Source organism: Anarrhichthys ocellatus, unplaced genomic scaffold, assembly GCF_004355925.1.
Source record: "Anarrhichthys ocellatus isolate YVR2014 unplaced genomic scaffold, GSC_Weel_1.0 scaffold7, whole genome shotgun sequence".
Lineage (NCBI taxonomy): Eukaryota > Metazoa > Chordata > Actinopteri > Perciformes > Anarhichadidae > Anarrhichthys > Anarrhichthys ocellatus.
In genome coordinates this window covers 6,214,726-6,240,550 of record NW_022280037.1, presented here as the reverse complement: position 1 = coordinate 6,240,550, position 25,825 = coordinate 6,214,726, and the positions used below count along the sequence as shown (strand labels likewise).

The window sequence follows — 25,825 nt, the reverse complement described above, 5'->3', positions numbered from 1 at the left end:
GTGTGTGTGTGTGTGTGTGTGTGTGTGTGTGTGTGTGTGTGTGTGTGAAGATCATATTGATAGTGCACCTAGAGCATATGTGCATGCCTGCAGTCTTCATTCCTTCCATTCTTCTGCTGTTACATCACACACACACACAGCTGATATCGCTTGTTTGTCTGTGGGAACAGTTGTCATATTTTTATGCATTTCTATTTTGGGTGAATTGTTGTAGTGAATAAATGTTTACTTGTGTTTGTTTTGAATTTTACAGTTAAACACAAATCCACTAACATATTTAAATGCATTTTTTTAAATGTGTCTTTGTGTTTATGTGTTGGATGGTCTGGTTGGTGCATTAACATGCATTTGTGTGTTATGAACATGCGTATATCAGCCCACCGGGATGATCCACTGCCCTGATTCTCTCCCTCCTGCTCCTCAGCAGACTCTACTTCAGAATACAAATGCTGCTCGTCAGTGAGTCTGAGACACAGTGGCTCACCCTTCGAGCATGTGTGCTGCCTCTGTGCCTCCTCTTCTCGTTACTATTAAAGTGCATCATGCAAATTAGAGACTTTGCAATATCTCGATTTCTGTGTGCCTTATCTGTGAAATGTAGGCTGCATGTACAGTACATTCATTTAAATAATAAAATCTGATTTCTATTTCCTTAATATAACAATCTTCTTTGTTTTTTATGTGCATGATGCAACACACTTTAAGGCCATAAGAGTATCGGCAACCTTGTGGTGTCTTTCACTACACATTTAGCTGCAGTTTTTAGCTGAAACATCTGGATTGTCCTTAAAGGAATAGTTTGACATTTTGGGGAAAACACTCATTCGTCCTCTTGCCGAGAGTTATTATTAGTGTGTAAATTTATTCCAGACAAAAATATCAGTGACATCCTTAAAATACTTGTTGCTATTAAAGTAAAACACCTGATACTGTTATTAACCCATCTTATAAGGTGGTTGCATTTAAAAGGTTAAAATCATCCGCATTTTGTAAGAATTTAGCAGTCGCTCTTTTCACATATACATCCTTATTTAAAACAGATAAAGAATTTGTTGTATTTTCCGACATGGAGTCTTGTTCGGGGCGTGCCGACTGTGAGATCTAACGGAGGGAATTGTGAATGAGTAGAAGAGAATTGACAATGAGGAGGAGTAGGAGAGCTGCAGAATGAGGCCAGAGAGGAAGAAAAGTTCTCCATCCTACATATCAGTAGTGACAAAAGGGATCAGAGGAGTGCTTTGATAATCAAAAACATTGAAGTATACATCCAATAAACTGTTCTATATGTTCTATAAGCAGCGGTTCCCAACCTTTTTATTTTCAGACGTCAGCCCAACCGTCATGCTCATGAATTCACTTTACTGTGGATGTCATTTAAAGGTGCTTTATGCGAGATCGGGAGCATTTCTATTGCCTCTCACCCGCTCTCAAAATGGCGACAGCTGAGCTTGCAGCTAACGGTGCTAACAACGCTAACAGTGCAAACTACGGCAAAATGACAAAAGGACTTGCGTTTATTGCTTCTGGCCACTCAAAGCACTTTACACTACATGTCAATATTCACCCATTCTCACACACACACACACACACACACACAGTGTGTAGAGTTACATATCTTACCAAGGACACTTCGACATGTGACATGAGCTTCTGATCTTCAGATTAATGGACGACCTGCTCTACCTCTGAGCCACAGCCGCCCCTAAAAAATAGCTGAAGGTGATTGGAGGTGCGTGCTAGCTTCCTGCGTTATCAGCTGTAACCGCCATATGAGCGCAGTGCAGAGCGGGTGGGGTCCGCTCACATGCCCAAACATGCACTAAAAGTGGATTGTGTTAAAATATTTCTCTTCATACTATTGAATTGTCAACATGAATGTTTACATCTGTTTGTTCAAGTTTCCATTCGGGGGGGGGGGGGGGGCTGGGGCTGGGATGTTTTGATCATTTATTCTTTAGTTTTAGCTACTGTAACTCTCAACAATTTTAGCGACTATCTCAACCATTTCTTCATAATCTTAAGCATGTTTTTCTCAAGTTTGAGCTGAGCTTTTATCTGTTGTATTTACCCAACTATTTCTCCCATTTCTCCATTGTTTTTTGCTTTGTTAGTCATCCATATCTATCAACATTAAGCATCCATTTCTCCATTACTTTTGGCTGACTCTTATGACTGCTCTGCTCGCTTATTAACTAGTTTTCATGCACTTTCAATCTGTTCCGGTGTTACAACTGACTCAGGCAGAGGTGCGAACTGTGCAGGCAGCCACTTGTAGGTATCTTGTTATTGTGAAAATTAATTTATTAAAAGACCACTATCGCACTAGTTTGTAAACAACATAAATGGACATATCTTTTCATTAAACCCTGTTCTTGTTTTTTTTAATTAGCTGAGCATCTCCGCAGTTTTTCCACATATCCCATGGCAACCGCAGTTCCCCTGGTTACAAGCACTCACTGCTAAACAGTGCAGCAGTGACACTTGAGTGGAAGAAGCTAAACTACATCGGGTTGGACTTGATTAAACTAGTCCAGACTAAATGTGAGGTGAAGTACAGGCAGGATGGCTTTGAGTGAAGCACCTGCTATATAAGCTGACGTTTTCAAGACGGTGGATCTCTGTCACCTTCTGTTGACCCAAGTCTTTGTAAATAGAGGCAACTTAAAAGAGAATTTTCCAACAGGCCGTAAATAAATGATCACAGCGTTTTGGCGAGCTAAGGCTACATCAGAGTCCAGAAAACAGAGTGGATTTAAAAGAAAAGGCGGCACAGACGCTCTGCTTTATCACTTCTGAGCTTGTGATTAATGAGCTGTGGGGGTGATTTTGAAATAATATTCAAACCTGCCAAGTAGCGTCTTCTCCACCGCCTGCTCTTACTATGGTGAAAGAATAGCAGCTGACGATGCAGTTCAGGCTCGGGCCTACATGTGACAGTGTCTGATATTGGGCATTTGTGGCGTTACCAGACATATTTTTCCAGACTGGGTGTCTGGTGGAGGAATGTCACAGTCATCCTCATCTCACTCATGTTCTCCGTATGCACAGCGTGGACAATGCCTGACACACACGGACGTAAATAGCCCTCACCGCCAAGAGCCTTAATATTAATGGCTTATAGGGGACTTAGCTGTCTCGGCCGGCCGGGCAATTATTATTATGAAGCGAAGGGACGGAGAGAGATGGTCTGAGTGATGGAAAAAGAGACATGGTTTTATTATGCGATGGCAAAACGTCTGTGGGAATGTTTTAAATGATTGGCCTTCAGCTGAAGTGGAAACTCACACTGTGTCATCATAATTAAGAGAAAAAGGAGCCGTGGCAGCGCCGGTACAGTCGGCTTCATCAGCTGCTTTATTGCGAGTGATAAAGAGCCATGGTACAGTTAATCTCCAATCAACTAGTCGGCACTAAAAGTACAGCACAGCTCACTAAGAAGTTCTTTTCAAGTTTTCATATTTGAGTCTTTCCAGGCTCCACAAGGCATTTGCCCGTAAGACTCTGATGTCCGAAATAGATCTCTGCAAATTTTCTGTTAACAGCATGTAGGGAGACGACAGCTTCGGCACTGAACTCATCAGCGTGACCGCCACATAACAATGTTGTTTGTCTGTTATTCTTAGGCCATGAAGCCACATACCATGTCCACTGAATGCAGCACTTACTCCAGAGCATGCAGCTGACAGGCGTGGTTATGTAATAGTGCCTTGAAAGGAAAATAAGTGATACAAAACAGTATTTTTATTTTAACATTATATGTAGTAAAACAGCTTTTCAAATATTGCGCTGATACGATTGTACTTTGATCATAAGGATATTACCAGTAAACTATGGCTGTGAATCTTGCATGCTGCTTGTAATGTTGATGATCCTAATAATGTGGAACGCCTGTACAGTCTTTCCCTAATAGTGTTTCATTTGACTGCTTTTTTTGAGACTGAAAGAGACAAAACCTCAGTGTTTCACAAGAAAATTGGAGAACATATTGGAAAAAAAATAACACTACTGATGAGATTAGTTGATTCATCAATCGAATGAATCACCAACTATTTTGTTAATCAATAAATTGCTAAAGCTATTTATTAACATTTTCAGCTTCTCAAACTCCCTTCTCTGTTTTATAAGCTGGATACCTTTGCTGTTTTGGACTGTTAGTATGACATTAAATGTGTTTATGTCACCGTGGACTCTTTGTGATCTGGGTTTTTTCACTGTTTTCTGATATTTCATTGTCTGAAATAATTAACTTAAATATTTTGTTGCATTCCTGCCTTTTTGATGCGACTGCGTTGGATTTAACGTGATGGGGATTTTTTAAACTGTACTACATGTTGTATAAGGTTGCATTATTCTAATGTAACTATTGCCTCCACACTGCCTGAGCCTTAGAAAATACCACAGTTATTGTAGGGCTTTTAAATGAGACTTGAATGACTGTATATTATATACAGTGTATGTATATATATATGTTCCTGGCATTATGTCCACCGCCTGTGGGGATATGTTCATTGAACTGTAGCCTATGCAGAGCATCATTCAAAGGCATGAACGGTAACTAACAGGCTCTCCCTGGCAGGCTGATGGTGGTATAACTTGATGTACAGTTTGGCTGTTTCATTTCTCAAACCGGTTGTGACACATTTCTTTCTCCAGCAGCTCGGTGAACCTAACGACACACGAAAAAATACAAGAAAAAGCGGAATAAACCGGACCGTGAATTCTGCAGTGCCCCCTGCACGGATCGTCGAGCGCCGTAGTGGCGTAAAACACGACGAACGTGAGGATGGTAATGACGTCAATGTGGAGCCAGGGGGGAGGGCAGGAGAGGTAGAGAGAGAGAGAGAGAGAGTATGTGCGGCTGCTGCAGCGTCACTCTCAGCAGCGCGTCGGTGCAGTGAGGAGTCCAGCAGCAACTCTCTCAGCTGATACAAAGCCGAACAGAACAGTCTGGACTTAACCTCAAGTTTCTGGAGGAAGAACCCGAAATACTCTTCGATTTCGCCCTGCTGCTGGAGAGGAAGAGGAGGAGGGGAAAGACTTTTACTCCGTTCCGGTTTTTTTACCCCCTCCCCACTAACCACGAAAGGGAATGCCATCGATAAATATGAAACTGGAGATGGTGACCATCATCGCCTGCGAAGTAGACATCGAGGTGTTTACGTCAGACAAAATGCAGGTACGGTTTTCGCCACGAAAAAAGGAACGTTTGCAACTAATCATTACGGGTTGTACCCCTGTGGGGGGGTTTGTGCATCAGTTTGCTCAGGACCGACTGCATGGCATGCTGCCCTCTTATAAGCGCATGCATGTCTTGGTGACGTTGAATGCAGACCCGGTCTCTCAGGCGAGGATTTTTTTTTATCAATGGGAGCCGCAGCTCGCCAAGACTCGCGTCTAGCGTTGCGCGCGCGGCACAGTTGATTGACGCTTGATGAATTGCAGAAATGGGTAGACATGGCAAGAATGCCCCACACACACACACACACACTCTAAAGAAGGTCCTTAATGCACCATTTGTTGTATCGTGTAAGTTTCGGAGCATGAGGTAGGTTGAATGGGAGGGTGTGATGGAGTGAATTGTCCATTCAAGGCACATACAGGGAAAGAAACGAGGCAGTTTATAGACGCAGTGGTGGACAGATCATCTTCTCCCCCTCTTTATCTCTCCTTATCCAGCAGCATTGCAGGTGCACAAGGTTAGATGGGATAAAAAAAAAACACAAACATCCTCACATTAATGTATGTAATCATGTAGTATGAATAATCCAACCATGCTATATGAATGGCTGTGATTGGTGCCATAAGGAACACAAAAGCAATGGAGGTTTTTCCATCTGTAGTGTTGAGTAAAAATTGACTTCACTGAAAGTACACTAAAGGTCACTATAAACTCAGTGCTGACTTGAACACTCCCTACACTCGTATGTTATTGACTTGTCCGAAGGACAGGTACAGGTATATTCGATACGCGGCCTGTCAGTCACAGAGCAGGAAAGCAAGTTGCACAATGTGAGCCTGGGGGACCCCACTGACACCTGCCAGTTTTGGGTCTTAGAAGGCCACACAGATGGTGTGCCAAAGCTCAGCTCACCCACTAAACCCTTTGGAAATTCCAAGTCAGAATATATTCCCTCACCTGCTGGTCGCTTGTCTGATTTGATTCATCACCAAAGAGACAGAGAGAGACGAAAGGAAGGGAGAACGAATAAAACCACGCTACAGTGCAGCTCAGGAACACAAACAACTATGATTGTGGCTGAATTCAGCTTTTTTTTCCTGCATCCAAAAGCTGCAGTTGCAGGTTTTGAACACCCAGTCACCCCACCCTCATCCCCACAGCACCTTTCTCAGCCGTATTTCATCACTTTTCTTTGCAACTCCATGTGCATGATTACTACCCTCACACTAGCCGCCGAGAGGGATTTGTGTGGTTCTGTGAAATGTCCAACTTTTTGTGTCTGCCACGGCATGAATGGCACGTGAAAACGGCATGTGATTGTGATTTGTTGTTACTGACAAATATCCTGCATATATGGGCATAACAAACGGGGCCTCTGATCCACCCCTGTGGTTTGCTTTCCCCCAGCGAGGCCAGGCAGCTGCTGCTCCCAAATCTCATTACACTTTCTAACCACTGCAGACCAGTCAAGGTGAAAGACACCAGTGTGTCACCCTGCAGTTGTCCTGTAATTATAGGATAGCGGGTCATAATCTTTTAAGATTTCCAACGGACTCTGGTTGAAATAGCTGTCTGTGAAACCTCAGAGGTGTCGGTTGTGCGGCATTTCTTCTGTATTCAACCGATGATACTCCTGATCAAGACAGCGAATGCCCCTTTGTTTACAACACTTGTTGCAGACTCGGATCAGGCATGTTATTTATTTATCTGTGATTTACTTATGTTAGTGAAACCTGGTCTTGCGCTCTGAACATCAGACAATCCTCCCCAGACAGGCTTGACACAGCCGCGGGCAGGACAGTCTGATCGCAGTGCAGTCGTCAATAAAGCTTCCTGTCAAGCAGCTCTTATCAGCCCACCTCTCCCAGACTCGCCCCAAAGAAAACAGGGTCTTTGCACAATTAAAAGAGCAGACAGGGGGCTGACTTTCGAATGGCACAAAGAACACCACTAATCCTGGTTTCTGGCACACAGGGAGTGATGGAGAGCGCCGGGGGAGAGGGCAGATTAAAGCAGGACACGTGGTGGTGGTGGGGGGGGGGGGCTCTGATTGAGCTCACCTCCCTGTCAGCCTCCTCTTGTTTTTATTATCATTCAACGAGATCTGAGCCAGTCTGAGGCCTTTGTTTTTATTCATATCTCCAAATGTAAAAAATGAGAAACTGTAATCTCAAGGCTCCTGTTTTTGTTGCACTTAAGATGAACTAATATGCGGATTGCTGCTATATATAGACCCTTCGCGGAACGATTAGGCAATGGCAGAGGTGCTTGAACGGGCGACATGAAGACAATAAGTGAATGATGGGGTTTTAATCAGAGGAGATGCTGTGCGACTGGCTGTGGTGGTTTGGAGCCATTGTTTTGACACGGTTGAAATGGCTTTGCCTTGGCTCCGTCCCAGCTGGTTACATCATTAATGAGCCAAACACAGAGGCTGTGGACAGAGCAGGTTGTTGTTGCAATGATGGCCGAGCTGGTGGTACGGTGGGCTTTCATACCAAAGTGCTTTTGTATTTATTTTAGAGCAAAAACAAAAGGACCATTGTTGCCGCGAGGTTCAGGGAGGCCGGAGCTGTGGGCAGACGCTGTAGTATGTGCATGTTTCGTCACGGCGCTATTGTTACCTGGAAAATGTAGCGGCATCAGCAGACGATAGCACAGGACACATGGTGAAGGTCATTGCACGTTGGCAGGCAGTGAGTGCATTACAGAGCACCGAGTGTGACGCAAGCCTTTACAGTTACCATGTATGCTCAATTTGATGCTGGCGTTGTAAGTTATTTATTTATTTACTCGCTTGTCAGTGTGATGGTTGCCCATTTATTTGCTCTTTTTATACACGCATGAATACTTAATCAGCCTGTCAACCTGCTCTTTCTCTTGATAAGTGCCTCTCTGGCTGCAGTCTGTCGCTGAATTAAATGTGTTTTAATTAGGAAGCATTGGGTGAAAAGACATTGTTACCCGTTTACACACACTACTGTAGAGAAAACGTGTTATAACACTAGAGAATGGCTGCTTTGCGAGCCACAAAGGACAGCTGTTTTCAACTTAAGCCTGCTCTCCCACACACAGACGACTGTATAACACTGACACAGTCACACACTCAACAGTCACACACTCCAACCACAACAGTGAGTCAGCGGACTCGCAGACCTACAGACAAACACCTCTGTCAGCAAACACACACACACACACACACAACTCATCGCTGAGGAGAAGTTTCCGTCCACTGGGTCACTTTCCATTTGTCCTCCTGTCCTCTGTCTGTCTCTGTCTGTCTGTCCCTTGTGTCACTTGTCTGTTCTCAGGCTTTGCTGTCTCAGAAGTTATGATTGTAATGATGAAGGAGCAGAGATTCGATGACTAATCTCTGCTATTTGCAGTTGTAGAGATTTTGCTGACGTCCGTGTGATGTTTTTATTCTTTCCCACTGTCTTCTTTTTCGATACGCACCCTTGCGTAACGTGCTGTCACTCCTTTAAATTTGCGACGGTTATTTTGAGCATCTAAGCAACAAAGGAAGGGAGAAAATATTGTGTCGTTTGATGTGACCTTATCAGATGTGGAATATTTCACACCATTTCTGATCAGGCTGAATTCATGGCTTCGGAGAAAGTAAAGGTTTAATGAATGTGTATCATTATTTATTGATCTGCAGATTACTTTCTCAGTTTATCGTTCAAAATATATTCAGTTTACTATAAAATAAAACAAAGAAAAGCAGATAATCCTTGCAATTGAGAAGATGCAACTAGATTGTGTTTGTCATTTTTGCTTGAAAAATAACTTCAAGATTAATTAGGTAACAAAATATTTGTTTGTTTGTTTGTTTGCTGCAGATTGATTACAGTGTTTCATCTCTAGAGCAGACGTTTGTAATATTTTCTACATTCAATTTAAATGAAGTCTCATCCTAGGCAAGTCCTTGACAGATGCATTACTTGCCTCAATGGACTGACTTGATCTGCTATTATTGGTGGCCATTTATTTAGTAACCCATTCTCTCTGCAGTGTTTTATTATTTAGAGAAAGGACAACAACAGACCTCTCACTCCCTGCTCATCAAACATGAATCAGGCCTGAGTTCTAATATGATCCAGGGCCAGCATTTCAAAACACTTGTTGTGATGCACTCCGACCAGTTGTAGAGGTGAAGGCAAGAGGCAGAGGAGCAGAGGCAGGACAGACAGGATGGATGTAGACGCTGACGGTATCGTGTTCTGTGCCGCTAGGAAACCAGATCGGCATCTTGGCAAGGTTGAGCGATCCCGGGCCCAGAGCAGTGGGCTCAGGTGTGCCTGCTCCCCCAGTCTGGGCACCGGGCAGGTGGAGATGGGCAGCTCACATTGGCCTGAAACCTTAGAGAAGTGCCGGGGCTCAAGTGTCGGCTAAAGGTTAGCGCTGTGTCCGTTAGGGTGACGTAGAACAAAGGACAATGTCCTGGGTGGGGGGGGTCCGGTTACCATGTGTCCAAGACGACACGACTATGAAGTGATAAGATTAGAACCAAAGGAAAAGGACTCTCGATGGAATGTATAGGCCGACAATTTACTCGCCGAGGAAAAAGATATGGAAACAGTATCGCACAATGATCGGCCTCGTTATTGAAATTACGGGTCGAAGAAGTATTGAGATATTGTACTTCCTAAAAGAAGCAATGCCACTATGTAGAAAGTAAAAGTCCTGCGATCAAAATAGAACTCGAGTAAAAGCACAATCATCCAAAAATATTTTAAGTACCAAAAGTAAAAGTACTCTTCAATGCAAAATGTCAGAATAATATATATTGAGTTAAATTATTGATGCATTATTATATATATATATCATCATAATGTTGCAGCTGGTAAAGGTAGGGCTAGATTGGACTACTTCATGTATTCCTGGGTAATTTAATATATAATAATACAATCATAATTCATTTGTTGATTATATTTCTTTAATAACCGTAATCAAAAAAGTAACTAACAAAAGCTTTGAAATATATGCACTGCCTTAAAAAGTCCGATATTTGTACAACATTACTGAAAATGGAAATACTCAAGTAAAGTAAAAGTACCTCAAACTTGTGTTCACTTTCCTTCACTGCCCATATATTATGTATAATCCATCCATCCACATACTGAAATACAACATGCGTTGCACTTTGCCAGCTGTGCAGCCATGCTCCTATAGCTTTGCTCCAGTAATGCTTGATTACTACCAGGGCTGGGTGCTGTGATTCACCGCCGACAGACAGATAAAGAAGTAGGGTAAGACAGTGATGAGTAGAGAGAAAGCGCTCATCTGTCTACGCTGTTGTGGCCTAAGGTAAGAGCTGTAGCATATCTTCGCCACCTTATGTAATGTTGTGCAACTCTTTGGATTACTGTCGCCTCTTTTAAGTGTGTGAATCTGCATGGGGGACTGTGTGGACATGCTAGCACGTTAAGAGTGTGTGAAAATGTGTCTGCGTGTGTTAGTTTAACCGAGGCCTAAGTGCTGCTGACTAGGAAAAGCTCCTCAATTGAAACCATAACTACCAGCTTGGTGGTAATAGGATTAATGTGTCCCCTCATACTGTAAACTGATTTCAATCTCCCTGCCGTGGACACACTGTCCCCGAGGGGACCGCAGTGTAGCGCCGCAGCGGTGGCCCTTGTCGATACGGCTCCCTGCTCGAGCTATTGATCCCGCTTTAGTAACATTCACATGCCTCCCCGGCCCTCACAATTCACACAAAAGCTATTAATCATAAGTTGTTTTTGTTCTGTAATACTGAGGATTTGCTGCTATGCTAATACTAATAGCTGCTTTGACAGAAGCCATGAGTGTTGGGTCACCACACACACACACACACACACACAACCTCCGAGTTTATCCACTGAAACACATTACCTCATCCAAAGGAGTCAGCAAGCTAACTGTAGGTTACAGACTTTTCTTCACTGGCCACAAACTCCCAAGTATAGAGACAACAGTGGTGCAAAATCACTGAGACTATGTAGGCTATACGTGCCAAAAGCATATTACAGATTAAGAACAGTAAATACTCTGGTTGTTCCAAACTATTTTAACAACTCTGGAGCTATGCTGAAGTAATGAAATGTCAGGCACTTTAAATACATAAGCAGATTTGAAGTAAAATTCTAAATCAGTTGGTGGTCACTTTGCTATTTTTAAGACAATTCTTCTTCTTCTGTTTCACTATGTGTGTAGGTCCACAGCTGTGCAGCAATCCAAACACACTTCCAACTGGAAAGGTGCACTCAGTGGCGTGACGAAGTCTGATCATAAGACACGTCGTACAATCTTTACCAAAAACAAAATGGACCTCACCCAGCTGTCTGCCCGCATTGCAGCGGCTGAGTTGCAGCGAGGTACAGCATTGTGTCTGTCTACGGGTAGTTCCGTTAGCCGTTAGCCAAACACACTGTACAAAACAAAAGTGAGTCGCAGAGCAGCGGCCGAGAAGTACGCAGCAATGTGCGTATAGGTCTGTTAGCTGTAAGCCAAACACACCGTAAATGTTATCCCTCCGCTTAGGCTGGTATTGAGTGAGGCCGTAACTAGGGATCCAAATTATTAAGAAGTTTGCTGCAGCAGGATCCAAGTTTAGCCGTGGACAGAACCAGAGGTGCACACTAACTCACTCACGGATGCACACACACACACACACACACACACACACACAAAGATAATAGAGGTTAAAGGAACGGCCCTTTAAAGCTTTTACAGGAAGAAATTGTGAAACTGTGATAACAATATTGGACTACAAATTGAATGATAGTGATTAGAAATTAAAAAATAAAAATAGACTGACTGTCAAATTCGTCCCTCGTGCGAGGAGGGAACAAAGTATCATCTCTGAGAGGAGTTAAATACATAACAGTAAACCTTAACATTTACTGTACAGATTGGCTTTTTATACAGTTAGCTTTCCTGTGTGTGTGTGTGTGTGTGTGTGTGGGTGTGTTTAGCTCGACACTCTGGTTCTCTCTGTTATTTCCCTCCAGTCTGTTGCTTATTCTTCGCGTCTGTAAGCAACAGGACATTTAACTGAACCACACGCTGAACCGCTCAGTAACAGGTTCATTGAGATGTGTGTGGTTCTGAGTTGTAGAATGTGGAAAAAAAGTAATGGAAACATCTTCATATTTTGAGTATTTGTTTTATTTTCGAGGGTGTTCGTGGCAAAAGGTCTGCTGCGTTTTAAACATAATACATTTTCATGTCACGAGTGATAGTCGTAACTGCACACAGACACAATCTCAATGGAAAGTTGGCTCTGTTTTGGAGCACAGTAATGGAAAGAATACGGAATGTGAGAGGCAAAAAATGTGCTGGAACAAACATGCACGCAGGTAATGAGGTTTATCATCCAGCTGTTATCTCTGCAATCTGCCTCTCTGGTTCGACCTCATTAGACTGGATCCAGTTGGGCCCTTTAGGGAGGACTGTAATTAAAAACAAAGGTCCACATACTTAAGAAATACATTTTCTTGATTCTTCCAAAATGATCTATTTTTAGTGTAACACTGTCCCTGACTCACCCCGAGGCTCCGTGGCCTAGTTTGTTAGTTTTCACCCAAATCCCATTCAAGCACGAGGGTCCGGATTAGACTGTGCTGAAGCCACGCACGTGCCGCAGAGAAAGACGAGTGATTCGCCGAAGTAAAAAAACACTGAATAACCCTTCTTTACGTCCCAATTAGGCTCAGTTAATCTTTTCATTTTGATCCAAAATGCCAAATGGTGTAATTCAGCTTGTGGGTTACAGTCATGCCTGCCAATGTTAAATACTGTACTATCTTAAATGAGAAACCAGATCAGAATAGAGCATTGTGACTCGGCCAGTGTGGCTGCAGATTCACACAAAGCATGCTTGTAGATACTGAATTAGGGCTGCAACCAATGGTTATTTTCACGACTTATTAATCTGTTTATTATTCTCTTGATTAATTGGTTAATCAGTTGGTCTATGAAATGCCGGAAACCCAAAACGATTGAGTTTACTATCATGAAAGACTAAGAAAAATAAATTATTCATCATCAATCTGTATTAGATCTCTACATTTTGCTGTCCAATGCCACTCCAACAATGCAAAAGCCTGTATTTTGAAATCAAAACTGGGGTGGTTCTTTTGTGGCCTTTTTGTGTGTGTTTAGTATATTTTTAGTCAAATGGCTGATCAAAGGAACGATGGGATATGTCGGTGTGTTTCAGCTGATGTCTCACCAGCGACAGAGAACAAACTGAATATGTGAGCCCTATTTAACTCCCTAAACTGCACAATGAGTCGACAAAACACAACAATGAAAGTCGACAGCGTGCTGGAACGTCACACTTTGAGCAGAATTTACCGAGAATACATTCAGACTCTTGCATCGTTTTTGGTGTTCAGTGCGAGTTTATCCTTCATTGTGTTTCCCGTGCGAACAGAACAGGACGGACCTGAAGCTCTGCTAATTGTAAGTGATCCCTACACATTGAAGAAACGTAATCCTTCCTCTACATAAGAGGGGGGGGAAACACTTCAGTCACAGTCATCTGTCACAGGGTTTACACCCAATGCCGCCACTTGACCGATTAATTACCTGGACGTAAAGTAGATATACTGTAAATACATTTAAATTCCTCAGCTTTATCTCAACACCTACTGTTCTCGTCAATCAGTGCTGTTTATTGTTCTGCTGCCCGGCTTTGCCCCCCGATGAAACCCTGTTGACAATGCTCAATAGACCTGCGCCTCATCCCTAAAAGCTGACTGATCTTTTGTTTGGATGATTGTGTGTCAGGACCACTTGCTGGTTCTGCGTTTGCTGCCTCCCTGTGCCGCAGTCATGTCCTGTTGCCGCCATCACGACAGCCTTGCCATTACCATCAGGAACATAACTGCCTCATTACCCAAAAGGCAATCAGCTGAAGGATGGCCCTGCAGCCACCGCCGAAGTGGCTCCAGTTCACTAGCATGCTTTACATCTCTCCACATTGGATTGTTGTTGTGCTTGATTGCTTTCTGTCCCTTTTTTTGGGACTTTTTTGTGCGTGGTGTTCTTTCTATCTCTATTTAAAAGAAAAACTCCCCTTCAGGACATGAGGCCACCCAACAGTCACCTGAGGGAATGTTCAACTTCTATTTAACAGTATAGTCATGGTTCATTCTACATAATACACATTTCAAATTTAAAAAATACAATTTGCAGTTCAAGCATTGTAGTTCAACTCTATTTTTTTTTTGCAATTAGAAGAAGTCAGGCACATTGGCAGCAGCTAATTTGCGTTTTCTCCCAAGAGGAGTTTGTTTACTGTAAACTGTGTTGATATGTTTACTCTTGCAGCAGGAAACAGCTTTGTGGGTGTCCTCTATGGAGAAATAAAATACAGGAAACAATTGCATCTTTCCAAAAATGATGATGAAAATCTGTAGATAAAAGTATATTTCTCTTTTGATGCAACGTGAAATATTTCATTTTGTCATTTTCATAAAAACGTCAGCGCTTTGCTGATATTATCTTCAAGGGGCCTCTTTAACTAAAGAGATTTTTGAGCTCTGCTAATTGCTGCAGCGCCACGTTTCACATATGGTTGTCGCTCGCAAATTTTGTATACATTTGTGAGTTCTACATGGTTCTCGCATTTCTCAAAAAATGGGCCGCAAGAATCGAAATTGATCCTATTCGTGAAATGTGTCAAAATGAACGTGAGAGAGAAAGATGTGGTGAAACCGCTCCCCGGGCTTTCCCAGTTGTGCAGCAGTGGGCCCGAAGAGAATGTATTCTGTCGAGGTACACCACGGGGTGTTACCTAAAGGTGACATGGAGAAACATGCGGTCAGCGATAACGACAGCAACTTGCCGTTTCAATCAAGCCAAATTGTTGGCTATTTGAGAGCTGCGACTTCCCACCACCTCCTCTCGACTGTCTCCACCCTAAACACATCAGATTTCTCTTGTCGGATGAACAAAGCCAGTCAGTAAAACATGGACTTTAATGTGAGATGGAACCATGAGGGTGATGGCAGGTTAATACATTGTTTGTGAGATAAATCATGTTTTTGTCCAGCTTCTTCAATGGATGTTGTTATCTGCCTTGCTGAGAATGAAAAACGAGAACATGCTGTTCTCTTCTCCTCTCAGTCACTGCAAATACAGTAGTAGCAGGTGCTGGATCAAGCGGTGTGTGTGTGTGTGTGTGTGTGTGTGTGTGTGTGTGTGTGTGTGTGTGTGTGTGCGCGCAGTTAAAACCAGTCTATCTCTGGACAAGCCAGTCGTCCTTCAGTTGTTCCTCGGCCCTAATGGTGCTACCTGTGACATTACTCTACCATGCAAACATGCCCCGTGTGTGTGTGTGTGTGGATACCTACTGCAATTCCAGCAAACTAATTGTGGAAACACGGTGTGCACATCACACACATGCGTACTCACAAGTCTCTCTCACACACAATGCACAAAGGGAGCGGGTTACAATGAGGTTGCAATGGCAGATGAGCAGGCCACTTTTCAGCCCGCTGTAACTCAACACCCCTCTCCTCTTCCTCATTTACCCTTCCTCTTCCTCCTCGCAGTCCCTCAGGATGTCCGCTCATAGAGACCACATAAATTAGTGATGAGCACGCTCACTTGTTACACTCCAAACGGCCATGGGTGTATCGGCGTCAGTGGTTGAATACAAACAGTACATGCTATTTTGGAACATGATCTCGGAGCGTTCCCACATCTCTCCTCATGCCAAAACATCAATTTAGGTTAAGGAAGTACCCGCTGTGTGTGTGTGTGGGTGGGTGGGTGTGTGTGGGTGTTATCGGTTATCACACATGGAGTTTGATGACATGTGAGTCATAGTAGCTGGCTAAGGGCTCATGGAACATTCACAGTATGAACAAGGGCTTAAGTGGGCTCTGCTGATAGGCCAAACAAGTGCTTTGTTGCCATTCTCAATCTAATTGCAATTAAGCCTAAATCAGAGGAGTTAGCATGGAAACAATAGCTGGTTGAATGTAGGAGGTAGATTCTAGTTAGATACATTTGCTGATTATTTACCACAAATCCTTAAAGGTGCACGAATCAATATTTTTATACTAGCAGTGGAAAAAAAATACTTTGTGGAATGTGGAAGTTGTCTCAGCTCTATGGAGCTTTATAGCATTTTTAGCAAATTGTTTTGGTTTTACCTGGGGGGGGGGTTGTGTCTGATTTGGTTCACATTCACCGTTCTCATCGGCCTCCTTTTCAGTAGTAAAAAGCAGCTGTTTTTAGTGTAAAAGTCCTGATAATCCGTCTGTTTGCAACCTTAACAGCTGTTAACGACACAGTGGACATTTGAATGTTAATGTTGCTCTGTATTAAAGATGTGCTCCTGTGATGTATTTCAAATCCATCGAGTTGGGGTAGTCACTAGAGACTGATTCAAACTGAAATCTGGTTTGTGACCCTTTAACCTCTTTAATACAGCATTTTGACACATTTCTTCTGCTGTTTAAACACAATTAAAGGGAAGAAGCTATTTGGTTAACTACTATGAGGGGTGAGAGAATCAATGTTTAATGAGCAAACGTAACACGTGGCTGTCTCTGTTTTGTTGTGAGTCACACTCTCCCCTCTGGCTTTTTTTGCGATCGCAGCGTTCTAATCGCTAAGTTACTTGGTAATTCTCCTCAAAACACATAAAAGGAGTCCAGATATTCACACATTCCTGATTTGACCTCTTTTCTGTGCTTCTTTAGAATGCACCTTGTATGGCCAACTAGAAACCTGGCTAAAAATGGTATCACGGAGCCTGGAGGTGAAGTCAACGCTGAGGTTTAGCCAGCAACCCCGAGGCGCGTAGCAAAGGGAAAGATGCACTTACATGGGGAGAAGAACTGGGGGGGAAGCAGGGAAGATTATGAGTAAATTAATCTGCTTATTCTTGAAATGCAAATTGTTTTACCACAGTGTACACCACACCGCAGCATAACTGTGTTTCACAGCTTGCACAGTCGTTAACAACTCTGCATGTGTCGGACAAGGGTGATGAGGTGATTTCTCTGTAGAGATGCAGAAGACTCCCGGTACTTTGAAGAGTATTCTCATTATAATAATAATTGCTAAAAGGTACTTGGCTGTAGTTTAATAGGCATCCATCAAGGACTGGAAAGCAGTGTTACTTTAATTATTAAAGGTCTTACAAATGTTATTCAATAGTTTCCTGATAGCAAAGGACAAATAGTGTTGCATCTGTTTGGATGTTTCCTTGGCGGTAGCAAAATAAATGTATTTGTATTTGTATTACAAGGTGATGTATGTCATTGGGTGGTGCACAGTATGATAATATACAGCTACGTTCTTACATTGTACCTCCATTTTTATTTAATTTTTTTTTTTACATTTGGTGCTGACTTTACTTTCCAGTCATGAAGTTACATGTTGCAATACAGTGTTAAGTCGATTAACCAGTTCATCGTTAAAGTCCATGCAAATATTTGATGGTTACAGCTTCTCAGCTAACAGTTCTTGTCTCACAATGTAGTAAAACTGAATATGTTTATTTAAAAAAACAGCAACTCAAATGACTTGGACTGCTTGTGATGTGCATTCGTTACTGTTTCCAGATGCTTTATAGACCAATTGATTGGTTAATTAAAGAAGAAAAAGTGACAGATAACCTAATCCTGAAAATAAAGCCCTCTAGCAGTGCACAGCTTCCGTCCAGGATTCTTTGTGATGAATATAGAAATTAGATGAACGTGCATTCAATCCTACTAATCGTTAAGGCCAGATGTACAGTTTATGTGCGAGAGTTGGATTCATCCAAAGGACACGCAGAAGACCGAAGCGAGCTCTCACTTCAGTGTGCTGAGTTTACAGGTAGCTGGTGTCTACCGTCGCTAAGCTGTCACTAATGTGCTGAGGCAGATCTCACAGCCGACATGCCGTCTGTGCGTGTTCCTCCATCTAACACGCACACCTTTCCATCATGGTGAGAGGTGCTGTGTCAGCGACTAAAGGGGCGCGATGTGGGAGTAATTCAGGTGTGTGTTTCCATTGGTGCCACTGAGTGCACACATGTGGCTGTCAGGACATTGGGCACACAAACAGATCAGAGGGAATAGGAAAAGGACAAGGCATTTTGTTGGAAAGTGGTAGTGATGAAACTGGTCAGTCCACCTCTTGAAGAAGACTTTCACGGTCACGTTTCCGCCCGCGCTGAGAGACGGTCGGTTAGGAGACAAAGAACAGCGCTACTGCTGATTACTCAGCATCCAGCTGTCCCAGCGGCCCTTTTCCTTTCGCCCTCCTTCTGAGCTGCTTGATTGAGTTCACAGCCGAGGAGGCCACTTCGGTGCCCATGGAGAGGACAGAGTAACACAGGAGATGTGGGAATATATCTTATGGGTATGGTGAAAGACAAATGGTATGCATGAGGAAGAAGGGGGGGGAGTGGTCGGAGGTGGGAGAGAGTTGCATAAAGAGATGGGGGAGAGTGAGGAAAGAGGACTGGGAGACAGACGGCTTCGGAGGAGATTGCAGGCAAAATGAGGGGAAGTTTGAAATCTAATTTCCCCATTAACACAATAGCAAATGGAATGCCTGCAGAGCAGTTCGAGTCACGTCTAATGCTCAGACAGAAGTGTCAGTGAATAACTTAAACCCCCCAATTTTAGCTCACCCTAAAATGTCTCACCAAAATTATGGAGATAGTGCATCGATTGTGTTCGATATTTACACAAAATATGCTCATTAGGAGTATTTGATGACATTTTCTTATGGAATTTTACATTTTATATTTCTCAAGTAATCTGAAGATGGGGCTCGGGGAAATGTTTTCTTTTAGGGAAGAGAGCATTCACTGAAAACTGAATACACAGATTCGTCAATATAGAATTTAACTGTTGTTGTTTTGTCCAGATTCATTAACGGATAATGGTTTTTTTTCTGCTTTTGCAGGAGAGGTTTGAGGCATTGTTTAGGAGCTACGATGAGCAGACGACTTTCCAGATGTTTAAAAGCTTCCGGAGAATCCGGATCAACTTCAGCACCCCAGAGGCCGCTGCCCGCGCTCGCATCGAGCTGCACGAGTCCGAGTTCAACGGCAATAAGATCAAACTCTACTTCGCCCAAGTGAGTGTCAGTTAAGGGGTCTGGGAAAGAGCAGGAAGGGGGCCTGGCACATGTACCGTCTTAAGAGAGATCAGTGCTTATTTACATGGGAAGTTATGCGATAAGTGCATCATTCACTGACAGAAATTCACGAACACAAGAAACTCAGAAAAGGGAGAGTAAGACTGGCTCTCCTGTCAAGTCCTCTCACTTCCTCTTTTTTTATTCTCCTCTCTGGCCACACCTGACTGCATCTTCAACCCTCCTGTCAAAGCTCATCAGTCACATGATTGAACACATGAACGCATAAATTCTTGATTTCTCTTCCATCGTAGCTGTGTGTCTGTCTGTTGCCTTTGGGGGAGAGAGGGAAAGAAAAACAAGGTGAAGTGTGTCTCTAGTACAAAGATAAGAAGAGCACATATCATCAGTACTGTGATGAAATTGTTATACATATTAGCTTATAGTTACAAGATTATTCATATAAACTGTAGGGTAAATCGATGTCTGGTCGTTTCGGTTTAAAGTGGACTAGATTTGGGTGAAAAGCAAAAGATTTGACATCTAACTGGTGACACACAACCATTTGAATGTCTTCATTACGATGTGTAGAAAGACCAGACAACCCGTGGAAATGCTGCACCCAAGCTCTGTTAAAATAACTGTTGCTATCTATTTAAAACGCATTCAAGGCCAGATGCCTGGACGTCATTTGGCCTGCAAATCTTCAAATACCTGCTTCCTGGGAAACCATGAGTCAACTTTTTGATGCCCGGTTTATCACAAATAACATCACCAGTCATGACCCCTGCTGCTACCACTCTCAGTACTTTGATGATAGAGGATTAAGGATTTTAGTGCTCAGACAGATTCCACATTGTAGGTATTGTAATTATGGCAATTGGCTGCTACCATAATGCCAAAATCCTGTTATGGGAAGGAGCCTGCAATTTCAGACTTAAAGACTGTGGCGCAAAACTAATGTATACAATAAACATACAAGAACTTTAACAACTGTCGCAAGTTGACCCTTCTTTGTGGAGCATTGCTATTCAAAATTTAAAACATTGTTTCCATCAATTTGTCTACTTTCCCCAGGCAGTACGGCTGAAGTTAGGCTGCATCTATGTCCACTATGTAGTAGTGTATTAAAGCAGTGAACCATGAGCCAGGTGTATACATAGAGAGAACTACATGAGATATTCTTTCTCCCTCTTCAAATCGCTTTGATCTCTTCTATAGAGCTCTACGGCCTTCATCAGTTGTCATCTCCTCTCCGATAGGTCCAGAATGGCGACGAGGACATTGACAAGTCGTACCTGGCCCCTCCCCAGCCCGCCAAACAGTTTCTGATCTCGCCGCCTGCCTCGCCACCTGTGGGCTGGAGCCAGAGTGAAGACGCTACGCCCGGCATCAACTACGACCTGCTGTGTGCAGTAGCCAAGCTAGGACCAGGTCGGTGCTCTGTAGATGTGTTCAACCAGCTTGTGCAGTATGCTCTTGCACAAAATTGAAATACAAAGACATGATTTACAAACACGCACACAACCAACGCGGAGGAGGTTTGTAATAAATCAGATTTGAGTCACCCAGAGAGAAACAGGAAATAGTTTCATGCTCCTCAGCTGGGTGATATAGAAAGGTTATTTGTCTCGGAAGCAGTTTGACAAAAAAATAATTGGAGTGAACATTGTTGAATCATTACAGTTTTATTCTTGACAGGCATTTCAGTAATGTTGGCAAAGCAGTATTGGGGTCTAATTTACCAGATCACAGATGCATTTGTGTGTAAGGCTGCCATTCCGTGCTTATATAATGTCATTATGAATTGAGGGTCATTTTAAAATTGATCTTTCTATGTGAAACGGCTGTCAACGTAGATTCTCCTGCTGCAGTGTTACTGTGCACATGGTCTCGGTCAGGCAGCGACATGAAGAATACATAAATCAGCTTGAAGCCTGTAATTTACAGCCGCAGTGCTGGCCACCATCCGTCATTGTCAAGGGTGCTTAACCTTCACTTGCTGCTTTCTGACGTCTCTCAAGAAATATGCACCAGGACCAATATTTGTGTGTGCCTGTGTGTGTTTGCTGATGGATTGGCATGGTCTAAGGAAAGCTAAAATCGTTAGCATGTCTAGTTCGCTAGCTTACTACCGACAGTGTTTCAGCCAAACATAACTTCCGTGGATTGTTTAGTTTAACATTAGTTTAGTTTAGTTTAACATTAGCGGCTCTGTCCTGCTTTTTATTCAATTTGGGGAGGTTTATGCTCCAAAAAAACTCCAGACAAAGTTGTTTGAGATAACGTTGCAATTGCTAAAAACATCGTCATTCTAAAACAACATCTCCGGTAATGTTCAAACTGAAAACATACAGTTTGAAAATATAAAGTATGTAGACTTAGCTAAGCTCCCAAATAGTTAGAACCAAATTACAAATGAATGTTACATATTTCATACATTAAACTAGAACTAACCAGCTCTACCTTGCAAACCGAAAACAAGGCTGCTTCTTTTACTTTTGTATTGTCTTCTGCAGGGATCATGTTTTTGCCTGAGACCTGGTGCCGCAAGCCTCACTCTTTTAGCATGATATAATGAACAGTATGTAACCATTATGTGCTTATTTAAAACACTTTTTGTGAGGCTCTGATCTTTGGTTTTGAAATAAATCAGCTAGAGACAGCCTATTCTTAGCAAACCCATGGAGCTAGCGTTAGTACAGCTCAGCCCCGTTACATTTGGAAGGTTTTGAGCAGCCTCGCTCTCCAGTCGGCTTCTCCGCTCCGAAATAATGGCGCCTCTGTCTGCCTTGTCGACAAGATTTTAGATTGCAGCAACCTTTATTAAATGTCACCGCACACACAGGAAAAGTTGTGTAACATCCAACAATGTCTGCCCGTGTTTGTTGTTCATGTGGGCTCGTGATGATTAAGTGGAAAACATCACTTCAAACATGTTCGATGTGATAAAACCTATTGTACTGTACATGCAAAACAGCATGTTTTACACACACTGACTAAATGAAGGAATGAAAAGGTGGTTACAGAAAGTATAAAAGCAAATATGGCATTAACAATACATGTATGAGACAGAGAAGGGAATATGTCAAATGAATAGAACTATGTTAGAAAAGCATGTCGAATTTCTCATGAGATTCACGACCAGCGTAGCGTATTTTCTCAGGCTTCAGGCACGACATCATGATCTCGAGCCATTGATAGTGTGTGGGTGGGGCAGCTTCCTTCCTTCTCAGCAAAACTGCATGTCTAGCTGGAAAACATCTAAATCTGTACTCAGTTGAACACTATCTTTTTTTAAATCATCAACTAAAAGATTATTAAACTTCCCTCATACTATAACACACACGCACGCACACACTGTCCAGACAAGAGTCTCACTTTTTGACATGTCCTGCCGTTACCATAGCAACAGGAGGAATCAGGAAATGTCTTTGTTCTTTGCCTCACATCCTGGCGTCTGAAATCAGATTAGCGCCGAGCTGCAAGCACGGCGAGCTGACTCCCTCTGTCAACTCCCGGCGGTAACAGCAGGACTCCATTCACTGTCCGTCTCTCTGTTTGGCACCGCGGAGAAAAAAAGCTACGAGACCAATTTCCTCCCGTCTGCCAAGCTGTCTGATCTCAACTCCATGGAAACTGTGATACAATCTAGCAAGTGTTTGTTTTTAATCTGAGGGTCTGCTGAGTTTGGCATCTGGACAAATGGAAGGCTATTCTAGGGAAAAGGTCTCTTTGTTTTCTCTGGAAGCCATGTGCTGACGGGATCTTCAATGCAATGCCCACAGACAAACAGGAGAATATGTTGTGCTGTGAAAACATCCCCAATGTGTAATAAATACACAATAATACATAATAAACTATCAATAGTGATGGATGAAATATTCACATATTTTCCTTCAGTAAAGCTATTAATACTCATTTACAAGTAAAAGTCCCGAATACCTGTTAAATATATAAATGATCATTCTGAATAGTTTTATCCACTAAATGTGTTTGGGTATCAAAAGTAAATGTTCAGATTTCTTTTCTAGTTGTCAGAAATAAAAACTACTTCGTCTATAACCCAAGATGTAAATCTTTTAAAAAATATAATGTTTTATTTATTTAAATGGCTAAAAACATTTCCTCAAACAGCTGGATACTGTAGTTTTTAGTAAACAATATTCAAAGAGGAGTAAATTACGCATTTGTTAGGTACTATTTTAAGCATTTATACATATTTGGTTCTCTTGTGAGTACTTCACCAAAATATAGTGACTGTTGTTTTTGGACAACAGTGGAGATCGCTGACACAGCGGCATGAAATATATCAGGCTTTGGCTTTAGTAGGATAACTTCATTGTTGACTGAGAGAGTATTTCATGTAGAATTTTCTTTAGTAACTCCTGCTCTCCTTCCCTCTCATCCAGGTGAAAAGTATGAGCTCCACGCGGGGACAGAGTCCACCCCCAGCGTGGTCGTCCACGTGTGCGAGAGTGAGACGGAGGAGGACGAGGGGGCGCGGCCAAAGCAGCAGATCGTCCAGACCAGACGTCCAGAGGAACCCCCCAAAGTCCTCAACTAGAGAGGCCTCAACCCCCCCCCCCCCCCCCCCCCTTAAACCCGCAACACACCTGCCCTCTCTCTCTCTCGTCTCTGCACTCACAGAGAGCGTCGATGCCCCTCATTTCAGTTCAACTGCAAGCGAAAAACAAAACCAACAAACATTGCTCGAAGACGGCGTTTGTGGGGAGCGTGGCGATGGAATGAGGTGGCTTGAAGGGGATGGATGAGAATCTCACACACACGCTCATCACATTCTGCGGACCGCGTGGGGAGCGGCGGGCACGCTTGCCTCCACCCCACCAACCCCCCTGGTTTTCAGCAAAAAAGCGGTGGAAATACCTGTCCCAACGCAGGCACATGTCACGTATCACACACACTCAGCTCTCATTGCTAGTCCTGCTCAGTAGCTTGCTAGTTAGTTAGCTTGTTAGCTTGTAACTCTCCCTTCGTCTCACAGTCGTGTGTACAATAATCTTTGGTTAAGCAAAGACATTTATATTTCTTCTTCTTCTTTTTTTTTACAATAAATTGTGTTTTCAGATTACACATATATATATATTAATATATATATTTATATATATATATATATTAATATATATATTTATATATGCATATTTATGTATCTTTTTCATCCATTTTCATACCTGCTGGTTTGTCGCTTCAGCTTGTATCAAGATTGAGTGTGTGATGTTCCTGCTCTTGTCTGCATGTATATACTGTGTTACAAAAAAATACGTACAGAAACACAAATACTAACAAAATATATCAAGAAAAAGGAACCTATTTAACATCACACACAGCACGAAGCGTCATATGTGACTAACAAAGTTGTGGTGACTGTTTGACTTTTTTTTTTTTCTGCTCGTTTTTTGGCTTTTTGTCTTTTTTTTATTTGGAGAGGTGTTGTTTTTTGCTAAACTACTAGATGTGTATTCTTACAATGTATTTGATACCCCCACACTTTTTGCATGCTTAAATACTTCTGTAGATGATGAGCTGAGGTGTTTTTTTTGATTGTTGTTCGTGATGACAGGGAAACAGTGTGACGCTTTTGACGCAAGTGCATATCCCCACGCAGAGTTTAAAGTGACGTCTTAGAGGGGGGGGGGAAAAGCTGAATGGGTTTTTTCCTAAGATTGACAGTTCAGTCTTCAACTTGATGGCAAATTCGCTTTTGTCACCGTTGTTGATGAATCAGAGACAGTTCATCCCCTCTGTTTTCTTCAAGGGGTCTGGGATGTGGATTTTTCTTTCTGATTCTGTTTGTTGTTATTGACATCTCTAATGTTTGATCAAACTCACTTTCTATGTGTCGGGCTTTCTTCTGAAACCTACTACTGCTTGTTTTGCACTGAGTATCTTTTGATATCTCCGAGCAGTTGCGGATGCTCTCGACCCGCCTCCTGCTGCGCTCCAGAATACTGCGCTGTTTCTCGCTGTAAATAGCTGAGCAGTCTGTGGAAGTAGTTCTTTTAGATTTTGTAGTTTATCTGACAGCATTTTGCTGAGAAAAGGGAAAATTAGGTAGCCTCATGAGATATCAACCAAAGCATTCACTCGGCCCATCTTGTCATGACATTAAACGATTTTTCTTACTCAGCCGATGTATATTGGTAAAGTGAGCAGAAAGAAATCATATTTTCCCAAAACAACTTATTGCATTGTTTTTTATTTTATATTAGCAGATATACTTTTTTGCAGTATCTAGTTCAGTGGAAAGTTGAACAAATCATAAACATTTTTCCTTTTTTTTTTTTGGATAATTCTCCTTACAGTCCCGTATCATATCAGTGTTTCACCTTGTTTATTTGGTGAAATATTTCAGCGCTTTACAAGCAACATGAACAAACGTTCCTAACGGGGCTTTTGGCTGCAAGTGGTGAGTCCAAACCTTATTTGTCATTGGCAGCATGAAATCTAAAACTACTTTTTTGCTGTATAACAATATTGGTAAGCAAAAGACCTTCTGCATGTGAGCACTTTATTGTGTTTTCTTTGTTTCCTTCACATAAAATA

At 42.4% G+C, this 25,825-nt stretch overlaps 1 protein-coding gene across 2 annotated transcripts in view; it reads left to right on the top strand.

The window, feature by feature from the left end:
• Positions 1–24,369, top strand: part of rcan3 (regulator of calcineurin 3) — a 35,531-nt gene extending 11,162 nt beyond the window's left edge. Inside the window, exons 1-4 of one of the 2 annotated variants that reach the window (XM_031847247.1) lie at positions 4,929–5,176; positions 19,088–19,261; positions 20,524–20,695; positions 23,674–24,369. In XM_031847247.1, coding sequence (XP_031703107.1) covers positions 5,090–5,176; positions 19,088–19,261; positions 20,524–20,695; positions 23,674–23,828 — 588 coding nt within the window. In that variant the 5' untranslated portion in view covers positions 4,929–5,089 and the 3' untranslated portion in view covers positions 23,829–24,369. Of the gene's footprint in view, positions 1–4,928; positions 5,177–19,087; positions 19,262–20,523; positions 20,696–23,673 lie in introns of those variants that run through there. The other variant, XM_031847246.1, reaches the window with a different exon arrangement.
• The last annotated feature ends 1,456 nt before the right edge of the window (positions 24,370–25,825 follow it).